The sequence below is a fragment of the Poecilia mexicana genome, unplaced genomic scaffold (assembly GCF_051168715.1).
Source record: "Poecilia mexicana isolate PSO_F unplaced genomic scaffold, ASM5116871v1 scaffold_10, whole genome shotgun sequence".
NCBI lineage: Eukaryota > Metazoa > Chordata > Actinopteri > Cyprinodontiformes > Poeciliidae > Poecilia > Poecilia mexicana.
Window position 1 is genome coordinate 1,993,100 of NW_028263379.1, and position 12,724 is coordinate 2,005,823.

Here is a 12,724-nt window from a genome sequence, read left to right on the forward strand (position 1 = left end):
AATGCCGGCACACTGGATCTTGATGCTGGTTGACAGGAAAGAAACCAACTCTGAATCTGTTCCCACGATGCTGCCTTAGCCTCTGAGTCACAGCACACCTTTTTGATTCTTTCTCAATTTTCCTCTGAGGAAGAGTCAGAAAGAAAAAAAAAAGAGCACATGAAGGAAAGAAAAAAGAAATCTTTAAATAAATGGACAAAGGAGAAAACAAGAGGGAGCAAATAAAAAAAACTAAATACAATACAATGTATGGCAAATTTTGAAAAGTAAATAATTTGATAAAATGTGACAGTAGTAAAAATTAGTTTACCAAGCCATTTATTTAATTTGATGCTTACTGCCAATTTTGGCAGGATCAGTCCTTCATATAGTAAACCTTCACAATGGAGTATTTTGTTTTGAAAATACGGAGCGGAAGCTGTTGTTGCGAGTGTTTCCGCCTTTGTCTGCCCAGACAGGATTTTGACAGCAGTTGCACAGCTCCACGCTGCAGGCAGTGTGATTTGCTTCAAGTAGACCTTCATGAAAAGCCATGGAAGACAAAGCTCAGATTCAGGAGGCCATTAAAGTCCAGGGAGAAGTCGTTCGGAAGCTAAAATCCGAAAAGGCGAGCAAAGAGCAGGTCAGTCCCCACATTTAGTTTCCCATTATGGCTGGATAGGTTACAACATGCGGTGAAGTTCAGAGCTGAAAGGAAAGGGAGCTCTCTATCAATAACATCACTCACAGAACAGACATCCACATTCACTGTCATCAATGTTCAGCCCGGATGGAAAACCATGCGCTAAAACACTTATTTTTTTCAACCTTCGCTGTTATTCAACCACGGCCTTCAATGGACCGCATATTCAATATTCAATTGCATATTTTTGAGTCCATAAGTGCGACAGAAAGGAAAACTCCCGGAACTGTGTTCCTGTCCGATAGAAAAAGTGAGCGACAGAAGCCGGTGTTTTCCCCTAGCTTAAGCTAACCGGCTTACTGCTAGCTGGAGCGGCTAATGCTAACACGGTGACATCTGGGGGATTTAAACAGACTTCTTGTGCTTTAAACTAAAACTAACAATCTATCTTAAAAGTCCACTTTGATTTTAAACATATTTACTTTAATGAGGCACAGCTGGTGCAATAAGATGTGGCTGTTACCGAAGATTTGTCCTCACCCCTCCTTCACAGCTGCCCGACAACCCTGCAGGTTAATAATGAAACACCAGGACACAATAACGGCATAATTTCATTCATATATGAATCAAACATGTCCTCCATGTTGTTGAAGGAGAGCCTCCTATCTGCTGCTGTTTTGCTCTGAACTTCCCTATCAGCTCCGGTGGAGCTGAAACACAGACTGCTGATGTATGAACCCAGGATTAAATGAAAGGAGCAGCCATCACGCTTTTCCTTTAAATGGGAAAAACTCCGCTATCCTGGGCTGACTGATCCTCATATGTACAGTTGAAACCAGAAGTTTACATACACTAAAGAGACGCACATTTTTTGTACTGCTCCAAGTTAAATCAGAACAAACTTCTCTGTTAACTTCTCTGTTACTCAAGTGACTCCTATTTGCTAAACTCAAAATTTTGTTGAAGGTAAATGCGTCATCTTATTTGGTGTGTGTAAACTTCTGGTTTCAAGAGTGTTTCCTTCTGTCAAGACTCATCTTTGTTTCTGTGTTCTGAAGTTGCTTTACCATAATGTATAAGCAGGGGAACCAATGAAGAGCTTCTGACCAATCAATTCATTTTACAACCTATGGCAGTAAAGTGAGAGAATTGTTAATTTACAGTTAATGTTTCACTTACCAAATATTAACTGTTTGGTAAATGAAACAGTTCATTTACCAAACTGAACTGTTTCAGGATGAAACAATTCAGTTTGACTTTAGAGGAGAGAAGAAACACACTAAATGTTTCTATTACAAACAAAAATGTTTTTTTTTTTTTTTTGCTAATGTTGAAAGCACACAATTTCACAATTTCAATGTTTTCATTAATGAAGAAGTGTGATTAACAATTTTTTTTAAAGAGATAGAGTCCCAATTTCAAGGCGTTAAATCAGGAAGTAACTTATTTTTTTACGTCATATTTATAAAACATTTGTATAACATCTGAAGGCAACATTGTTACCTGATTATGCTATAAAATGACACTGTGTGCCTGCAAAACACATAATACTGTCCATGTCCATTTAAACAAATATATTTTTGGAATTTCAATTTGCACTATTTTATGAGCAATGGAAACGCTGCTAGTGTTGAAGAAGCTGAACTCATAGCAGTTCCATTAAAACTCATATGTTAACTGGGAAGCATGGAACACTGTATTTATGGAAGCAGCATATAAACATGTTTCACTCTGCTCAACTCAAGCTGCATTACAGAGTATCTGCACCTAGCAGAAATTATTATTGTGTTACTTTGTCAGGTGGACTTTATTAATTTGCACCCGTTCCCCTGTAAATCAAACGGTTTTAAATCCTAAACCTTTGTGTCCAATCTACCAAGCCTTAGAGCAGGAATAGATGTATATTAATAAACAGAATCAGAAGCCAGTAAATGTTTGCTGTCTGTAGCTGCTCCAGGCTTTTTGAAGATATCTGCAGGTGTTTCTGGGTAGCTGTGGTCAGGCCTGATATAAGTTGTGTGTGTGTGTGACTGTGTACGGGGGCTGCATTTTTGATTGACTTGCTACATCTCATGTTCTGTCCTCCACGCTGTGGTGATGATGATGATGCCCCGCCCTTCCCTAGTGCTAGGGTTGCTTACCATTTTTCTCCTGTTCTTCCTGCCTGGCCCTGGATGACCTCTTCCTGCCGGACCCTTGACCTCCACTATCTTCCTCACCACCTGCGGGCGATCGGACCCACCTCACTTTCTCTTGGGAATACTGTTCCCATGACGCACTCCTGAACTCTACCTTTCCCACTCCTGGACATTTTTTTCCCTTCATATTTTTTGTTCCTGTGTCGGATGACCATGCTGGCTCTGTCCTTTGCTCGTGTCTGCTCTGGTCTGGCACCGTTTCGGACTGTACTCCGTCTGCAACCGCTCTGTTCTGCCTCTGGCATCACTGTGGCTCAGGTAGGCATGTCTGCATTGCAGAATATTCTAGTTTATTCATTGTGGAACCAGACAAGGTAGTGTAATATGTGTGTGTGTGTGTTGTAGATTGATGAAGAAGTAGCCAAACTGCTTGAGCTGAAGGCTCGGCTGGGAGGAGGAGATGATGGCAAACATCAGTTTGTGCTCAAAACACCAAAGGTAAGTGTCTGTGGTTATCCTGAAGCTGTGTGAGCTGAACTATAGGCTGGGCTTTAGCGCCACCAATGGCTGTTTCTGATTATTTACAACAGGGTCTGCTACCAGCAGAGCCACAGTGGCTCTTTGGACCTTCCACCATGGCTCTGAATAATTTTGCTTTAAAATTATGAAAACCCAACTAATATTTTTAAATTGAGTTTGAATAAAAATGCAAAAGTAACAGGAAACATTTTTTAGATAGATTTTCCCCATCAGGTTGAACAGTGTGTTCTTATTTACTTCAAAACCCAAATATCCTCCATGCTAAAGGCGTATTGTTTTCTACGTTTGAAAATAGAATTAAAATGGGTTTTTTAATTACATATGCAACAGTAGATTTTTTATAAAAAGTATTAAGTTGTATATTTTTATAATTTCAAAGTAGATATAAAAATATGTACTTGTCAAAGTAGAGACAAGTAGACAAAATAGAGGCTGAGGCTGATTTCTGATTTCTTTGAATCAGTGTTGTGGTACTCGAGATCGGTCTTAAGACCGTTTTCTGATGGTCTCGGTCTCGTCTCGGACTCGACCGCATTTGGTCTCGGTCTTGTCTCGGTCTCGGGCTCTGAGGACTCGGCATTTTATTTCAAGACCAGTCGAGACCGCAACTGTGAAAATATCACTAAACGTGCAGCATACTGTCCAGTTTATTTGTTAACATCTTTGTTTTCAGCGGATGCAAAACGCACCAATTAAAATCCAAGCAACTACGTGTTTCTCCCCCTCCCCACCTTTCACTCGCACGCGGCGCTCCAGGACATGCGCAGTGGTTTTCTCTCAGCGGCAGAAAATGTTTGTCTAATCGTCAGTAATATAATATCGCTGCATAAATAGTAAGAAATCCGATGGCCACAGCTAACTCAGCAGTGCTTCGCTTTCAGAGACGATGGGGACAACGTCTAACTATTTTCGTCACTTAGAAAAGTAGCTCAAAGAAGGTAAGCTCCGTTAACGTGATGTTAGCAAAGCTAGCTGTACAGAGACACATAAGAATTTGTGATGAAAAAAAGTCACTCACTGCCTGAATTATTGTGTGGAGGTGTTGACTGACTTGTCGCATATATGGGACAACACTATGTCCAAAAGTCTGCAATATAGTGGTGATGTGACATTCAGAAACAGTCGATTCTTCTCCACGGCTCTTTATTTATTAGATGGGACTGGAGTGTCACTCACTGAGAGCCGTTGTTCTATCAGATTACCGTATGCTGTCAGAATAGCAAACATGCAGTGAGTACCATGCATGCGCATGCGCATTAAGAAGTCCGACCGTCAGAGGAGTTGTCAGTTCACCATATGCAGCAAGTTATGACGAAAATAAGTCATTAAATTGTTTTCAATGATAACTATATAGATATACATGTGTTGTCATGGTTGCAAAGTGTATTTAAAGCAGGTCTGGCTGCAGCTGGAGTCAGCTACAACACACGCCCGTGTAAAACTCACTTAGCCGCTAAGTCAGGATGCCATACAACTGTTAATAACAAAGTGTATGACGATCTACGTCATGATTCTATGTTCCTAGCATACATGCAGTGAGTACCATGCCAGCGCATGCGCCTTAAGAAGTCCGACCGTCAGTGGAGTTGTCAGTTCAGCATATGCAACAAGTTATGACGAAAATAAGTCATTAAATTGTTTATAATATGACATAATATGATAACTATATAGATATACATGCGTTGTCGTGGTTTCAAAGTGTATTTAAAGTAGGTCTGGCTGCAGCTGGATGCCATACAACTGTTAATAACCAAGTGTATGATGATCTACGTCATGATTCTATGTTGCTGATTAAATAAAATCATATGGTAATGACAGCGTATGCATGTCTGAGCTAAGCGTACAACAATCTGACAACGTATGCTGATCTGACAGAACACCGTGAGTTCGTGCTAAGCGTATGACGATCTGACCTGACAGAACACCCGTTCTTTGTTCTTGTAATGCTCTGTGTACACTGCATCATTATTTAATTTAATTATGTACGTTGATATTTAAATTAACAAATAACTAAAACACAAGAACGAAAGAGCACGCAGAGCATGCACATTGCTCTTTGTTTTTGTTCAAAGTGGCAGCTGTAATGTCTGCCATGGTGTCAGACTACCTGGCTTCATGTACTGGGATAGAGAGTGAAAACAGTCACGATGAGCGCCTTCTGTTTGGTTACTTCTTGCTTGTTGCTCCTTGGTCAGTGTTCATAGTTGAGCGTTATTTACCGTCAGGGCATTGCCTCAGTTGCTATGTTTAATGGTGCAACAGTGGTGGTTTTTTACATGAGCAATATGGGCAAATTCCCAGGGTGTTATGTTTTTAGGGATGGCACGAGACCATCACACATTGTAACACAGAAATGGAATATTTAATATTGGTAAAATGTATTAAGTATTTAATATCTAGGTATTTTTATGGGAATATGGATCTTTCAGATTATTCTGAGAAGCAATTTCTATCATATTTTACATTTTATTGTGTCATGTAGCGCGGGCCGCTGGTCTTGGTCTTGACTCGGTCTCGACTTTCCTCGGTCTTGGTCTTGACTTGGTCTCGGACCCTAAAAGTCTTGGTCTTGTCTTGGTCTCGGGTTAGGTGGTCTTGAACACAACACTGCTTTGAATCAAAAGCAGATTTCTGTGTTTGAAAAATTAATTTTTTTCTAAGTTTTATAGCACATAACATTGTTTTAAAATCCACCAAAACAAAACAATAACTAGATTATCCCAGTTGATGACTCTCAGCATCCCCCTCTATTATTATCTGAACTTTCTTGAATTAAAAAAAAGCTGGAATAAATTACAAGTTGTTGGCTTGAATGATTTTATTTTTTAGTTTCTACTCATTTCCTAAAGAAGAGAAACACAGGTCTTCAGTGTTCAAAGTAAACCTGGCTGTCTGATTGGTGCATTTCCAGTTGAACAGAGTCAAATGTGAATCTTACACATGAAATGTTGACGACATGTTTGGTGTAATGCAGGGAACCAGGGACTACAACCCGAAGCAGATGGCCATCAGAGAGAGAGTTTTCAATACTATCACCCGCTGCTTCAAACGCCATGGAGCGGAGACCATCGACACACCTGTGTTTGAGCTAAAGGTGGGTGTGTGTCTCAGACTGGAGTCATGGTTCTGAGCTCATCTTGTTTCCAACATGGAGGTTATTCATCCTCGTCCCTGCAGGAAACGTTGACGGGGAAGTATGGAGAAGATTCCAAGCTCATCTACGACCTGAAGGACCAGGGAGGAGAGCTGCTGTCACTAAGATACGACCTCACTGTATCCTGACCCCTTAACTCTGTGCTATCATGAAGCTAGCGGGCGTTCTGAGCCAATCAGAGGTTTAGGCTGATGAATTAGATTGACGTCCTTCACACTCCCTCCTCCAGGTGCCGTTTGCACGCTACCTGGCCATGAACAAGATCACCAACATCAAGCGCTACCACATTGCCAAGGTCTATCGTCGTGACAACCCTGCCATGACACGTGGCCGCTACAGAGAGTTCTATCAGTGTGTGAGTTCTCCTGTCACAGACGAGGGTGTTTGTTGCACTGGGCTGCTGCAGCGCAGTGTATGTTATATGCATGTGTATGTGTTTCAGGATTTCGACATCGCTGGTCAGTACGACGCCATGATCCCAGACGCAGAGTGTCTGAAGATTGTCCATGAGATCCTCAGTGAGCTGGAGCTCGGAGACTTCCGCATCAAGGTCAGTCTCCGCCTGCAGCTGAGAGCCCAGTAGATGTCAGTCACTTCCTGATCCCTTACCTCACTTCCAGGTCAATGACCGGCGCATCCTGGATGGGATGTTCGCTGTCTGTGGAGTTCCAGATGACAAGTTCCGCACCATCTGTTCAACAGTAGACAAACTGGATAAGGTGAGAAGGCTTGTTGGTGGAAAACCTTAATCGCATTAATCGATTATTGAAATAATCAACTACTTATTGATTGATTATTTGATTAATTGTTAACTGGACTATACAGAGTCAAAAAAGGCCATTTGCTGAAAGAACAACACACTCGGAGCAGCGATTAAAGCTGCTTAATTATTGCCATGACCTTTTTTGCCACTGGAGGAGTTCTACCCAGTGGGAGTTTGAGCTTCACCTGGTTGAGAAAATCAACAGAAAATCTCTTAAGCATATTTTGCTATGCAATTATTAATTTGCTAATCCAAAAATAATTACCAGATCAGCTCTACACTGCATTAGGTCTAGCAGAGTATCAAAAGGATTTTCTTTAGCTGCAGATGCATCCTTTGTTGTAGATATATGGTGGCTGACAGGTGAAATTACATGCAGCAAAGGGTGAAACAAGCTGCAAACTCCAAAACACAAATGCAACAGAAAAATGATGCAAACAAAAAATGCTGCTGCAGTCACAGGAAATAGAAGCAAAATGGGAAAAAATAACAACCCCCCCTTAAAATATGAAAAGCTGCAAACACACTGCACAAAATGGAAGTACTCCAGACCACTGGGGAGAGTATGGAGAAGATAATGTTACCTATGTAAAAATGCTGCTAAAGGTTTTTGTGTTTCATTAAGACATTCGACATTACATGCATTTTCTTTCTCTTGGACGTCTCAATCAATTGTGACATCCTGTCTCTACTGAGGGTCTGTTCCTAGTCTGTTTACTGTTTGACTCCCCCTACTGGTCTGGAGCACTTCTGTTTTGTGGAGCGAGTTTGCAGCGTTTCATACTGGCGTTTAGGGCTGTTGTAAACGAATATTTTAGTAATCGAGTAATCTATCGATTATTCTTACGATTAATCGAGTAATCGGATAAAAAAAATTATAAAATGAAATATTGGTAAATCTGGCATAATACCGGTGTTACTATCAGATATCAATATGAGTCCAATTTTTCATATTTGAGCATCCCTAACAGTTGCTTTTTTGTAGTTTAGAAAACTAACCTGTAACAATAATAGCTCACTTTCTAAGTTAACCAGAAGAAAAGTTATAGAAAAATCTGAAATTATATTGAATTTAATAAAGAGGCAGGCTCACAAATATGCTTATAAAAAATGTCTACAATCCAGCTTTTAGTTTATGTATTCATCTTCAGTGAGTTTAATAGATTAATTAAACTCACCTTGCCACCTAACCTGTCACGCTTTGGGTTTGAAAATACGGGAAATGCCGCCTGGACTGGGAGGAGAGGGCGAATGAACGAACGTAAGATGGGGTGGAGGGGAGGAAATAGACCAGCGGACTGACGAACCGTTAGACCGGGGGACGAACACGGGGGAAGCAATACGGGATATTTACGACACCTTCACTGGTCACACTCAGAAACTCATCTACCAGCCATGTACGATGCGCTCCGCCACCCGTTTCTTCAGACCGGGATATGAAATTTATTGTGCGGTTCGTCGGTAAAGCTACATTTACACGGTAGGCATCAGCTACTCAGCCGCCCGCCCTGTTCAGGCTATCCGCTCACCTCAGCGCTCTTCCCGCCTTTCGCTTTCAACCAGCAGCCCCGGAGGAGAAATGCTGCCGTACTCCAGGCATTCCCCCAGTCATTTTAAGGATGCTTATTGGTTCCCCAAAAACGATAAAAAGTCGGGCATTATCATCAATCAATAAAATCCCCACGGGCCAATCTTGAAGATTGGACTTTATGCCGCTGAGACTTAGCTTTTGTCAACAACTCAGAGGCGGAAGTGAGAGCTCCGCGCAACACAAATGAAGAACACGGTGCGCCAACTAATAAAACATAAATTAACGAAGCTTCGAGGCAGGTAAATTTTCCTCGAGGAATTTTAGTAATCGAGGTACTCGAATCATTCGAGGAATCGTTTCAGCCCTACTGGCGTTTCTACTGTAATTGCAAAATTTACACCTTTGCTCCTATTTCCTGAGCTGCAGTGTTTTTCTGTAGCTTTTGTTCTTTATGTTTTGGATTTAGTATTAGTCATGTGTTTGCAGTTCATTTTGCTGTTTGTTTTGTATTTGGATTTCTTCTTGACAAAGCATACGCTGAAGGAATACTAAGCTATAGTGTTTTAGACAATGAAATGCTTATTTTGTCTTTAAAGATAATTAAATTATTTATTTGCATCTTTTATTCTATTTCTAATATTGTATAACAGGCTTAAGTGGCTAAATGAAAAATCTGCAAAATCTGGCAATTTTTTTTTATCTGATTAATCATCAGCATAAACAGTTACTACAGTCATGGTTAGCTGGCTGCTGTTCTCCTGCTAGTAACTATATTTGCATGTAGTGTGTGGGTGGAGGTTCGTCTTACTGGTGAGACGAACCAAGATGCATATTCGGTCTGTCTGCCATCATTCAGTGCTAATGCATGTTTATTTCTCCTGCAGTTGCCCTGGCAGGAAGTGAGGAAGGAGATGGTGGATGAGAAGGGATTATCTGAGGAGGCTGCAGACCAGATTGGGGAATACGTCAGCCTGCATGGTGAGTCAGATAACACCTCCAGCAGGTGGCAGTCCCTACACCTTTAGGAGGCAAACCCTGTTTTTTGGTAGTGATACGTCATTATATAATGGTCATAAAATCTATGTTCAATTGTAGAAATTACAGAGACTCATTAGTGACAATGTTTGCCCCAAAGATGCAAGAGTGTTTTGCTAATGTTAACAAGAGAAGAGTTTCAAGTACAAACACATCTTCAATGGTCATGGCTCCGACCTGTCAGACATGGAAGAAAAATGTAGCTGATGAGGAAGAAACACTGAGGGCCTGGGGGCCCGGGGCCTGGGGGCCCGGAGCCTGGGGGCCCGGGGCCTGGGGGCCCGGAGCCTGGGGGCCAGTCGCCGTCCTGCAGGAACTCTACCTGAGTGAGGCTGGTTGTGTGTTTCAGGGGGAATGGACCTAGCAGAGCGCCTCCTGCAGGACCCCAGGATGTCTCAGAGTAAGCAGGCCTGCGCCGGCCTGTCTGACATTAAGCTTCTGTTCAGCTACATGCAGCTCTTCCAGGTCACAGACAAGGTCATGCATCCCAGAATGCTCTGCTTCTGTCTCTCAGCATCCTGTCTCTGTGGCTACATTATTCATTTTTATTTCCTTTGTCGTTCCTCAGGTCGTGTTTGACCTCAGCCTGGCCCGTGGGCTGGATTATTACACAGGAGTGATTTATGAGGCGGTGCTGACTCAGGCTGGGGTGGCTCCAGTGGCCCTGGCGTCCAATGACGCCCAAAACGGGTCTGAGGAAAGCGTCAGCGTGGGGAGCGTGGCTGGAGGGGGGCGCTATGATGGCCTGGTGGGCATGTTCGACCCCAAGAACAGGAAGGTTCCGTGTGTTGGGGTCAGCATCGGCATTGAGAGGATCTTCTCTATCATGGAGCAGAGGGCTGAGGTGACGCCTGCAGCTGGGTGGGCTGGAAAGTGCTGCTGATGACCGCTCATGTTCACACTAACTCTACTGCTAATGTTCAGGCGGCAGCAGAGAAGGTCCGGACCACAGAGGTCCAGGTCCTTGTGGCGTCGGCTCAGAAAAACCTGCTGGAGGAGAGACTCAGGCTGGTCACTGAGCTCTGGAATGCTGGGATTAAGGTGTGTGTGTGGTGAGAGTATCATTTGATTTTATGTGCCAGACCAAAACCAAGTAGTGCAGGGTGTCCGCACATCCAATGTGAAGACCTTAAGATGTCTTCACATTGGCCTCTAAACACATTCATCACAAATCTTAAATTTTGTTGTGGCAGAATTATTTAATCTTCTATAATCTATCTAGTTATTTTTCCCATGGACTTTTCTGTCAGGCAGAAGTTTGAGTCTCTGTGCGATGTGTATCTGTTCATCTGTCACTCACTCATGGATCATTCTTGTAGTTCTGTAAAGTATAACATAATTATTTATATTAGTTACATTAATACTGGATATGAAAGGATTTAGTTTTGACAGTGTTAAAGTTCTCTTTATGAATAATAATGAAGAATTACAGTGGAGGAGAAAAGGAGTAGAACCTGCAACCAAACAGAGATCCACAGATGCAGCTGCAACAACAAATAGAGCAAAATATTAAAAGAAATGTCAATAATTAGTCTTCAACTAAAACAAGAATGCCACAAGATCTATAGTTAATCTCATAAAAAGTACAATTTCTTCCTCAATAGCTTTCTATTCTTATGAATAATAAAAATGTTTTCTTTTGCACATTTCTGACGTGACACAGCTCTTATATTCCATTCTTAAATTTGAGTTGGTGAAAATGGAGGTTGGCTGACCCTTTGAGCTGTTTATCTTCTAGCAGCCTCATGAGTTTTCCTGACAGGAAGCTCATGGTGTGTGTGTGTGTGTGTGTGTGTGTGTGTGTGTGTGTGTGTGTGTGTGTGTGTGGGGTGGGGGGGGGTGGGGGTGTGTATATGTGTGAGTGTAGGCTGAGGTGATGTACAAGAAGAACCCCAAACTGCTGAGTCAGCTGCAGCTGTGCGAGGAGATGGGGATCCCTCTGGTGGCCATACTGGGAGAGCAGGAGCTGAAGGATGGCGTAGTGAAGCTGCGTGTGGTGGTCAGCAGAGAGGAGGTAGCTACCGTCATCACAGCCTCTGGCTACAGCTAAATAGACCTGTCTGCGATTTACCAGCTGCTGTTCCTGGATCTGCCTCCAGGTGGACGTGCCCCGCTCTGACCTCATCACAGAGATCAAGAGGAGAACCTCTGATGCCTAGCCGGCTCTCTGCTGTGTACAGAATCTACACAGATCCTGATGGATGTGAGAGCAGCCCTGGTTAATGTGGGCAGCAGACACACACACACACTGCTTAATTGCCCGGACAACATGACTGACCTGCTGAGGGGACCTCAGGTTGCCATGGAGCTCATATTACATACTCTGACTTCAGCTTGTATCCAGACATTTACTCACTCTACATGTTTATTGTCCAGCTGTGTGCTCTGGTGAACACGTCATAGTGAAAGCACCACTGTGGTCTGAAGGAGGAACTCTGCCTAGCAATCAGGAGTTCATGTTAGAAGAAGACACATTTCCATCAGAACTGCTTCACTTTGAATAAACATGAGTTCCATCCTGCTGTCTGCATGCTTCAAATCTCTATTAAAAACATGAAAGCTTCTGAAATCTGCCAATGAGTTACTGTACTTGTCCACTAGAGGGCAGGATGGTGTCATTCTGTTCAGCAGGTGTTCAGGCAACATCTGGGCACAACCTCACTGCTGTGGCTGTGACTGGTAAACCCTGTTTTATACTTCCATCCTCATGAATCCATTGAAAACATATTTCAAATATAATCATGAAAAATATAAAGAATGGAAGAAACTTAATTTTGATTAAAAAAATTAATTATACTTCGTTATACACATTTACACCAGAAAGTAAAAAGTGCCTACAAATCAAAGTTGCTCTGGGTGGCTCAGCTGGTACAGTGCAGAGTCCTCTCTCCACACCCTGCTTCCTGTCTAACTAATGTTCATTAGAGGCCACTAGTGCCAG

General features: G+C 42.4%; 1 protein-coding gene across 2 annotated transcripts; it reads left to right on the forward strand.

The window, feature by feature from the left end:
* The first annotated feature begins 431 nt into the window (after window positions 1-431).
* Window positions 432-12,309, forward strand: hars (histidyl-tRNA synthetase). 2 transcript variants are annotated; one of them, XM_014977580.2, is made up of 14 exons: window positions 467-622; window positions 2,748-3,078; window positions 3,166-3,258; window positions 6,275-6,394; window positions 6,478-6,573; window positions 6,684-6,809; window positions 6,897-7,004; window positions 7,075-7,173; window positions 9,633-9,726; window positions 10,133-10,260; window positions 10,352-10,627; window positions 10,708-10,824; window positions 11,651-11,797; window positions 11,883-12,309. In XM_014977580.2, exons 2-14 carry the CDS (start codon window positions 2,968-2,970, stop codon window positions 11,940-11,942), a joined length of 1,575 nt encoding a protein of 524 aa, XP_014833066.1. In that variant the 5' UTR covers window positions 467-622; window positions 2,748-2,967; the 3' UTR covers window positions 11,943-12,309. The 2 variants fall into 2 exon arrangements, with proteins under 2 accessions (XP_014833067.1, XP_014833066.1); XM_014977581.2 differs by lacking the exon at window positions 2,748-3,078 and having other exon boundaries at window positions 432-622.
* The last annotated feature ends 415 nt before the right edge of the window (window positions 12,310-12,724 follow it).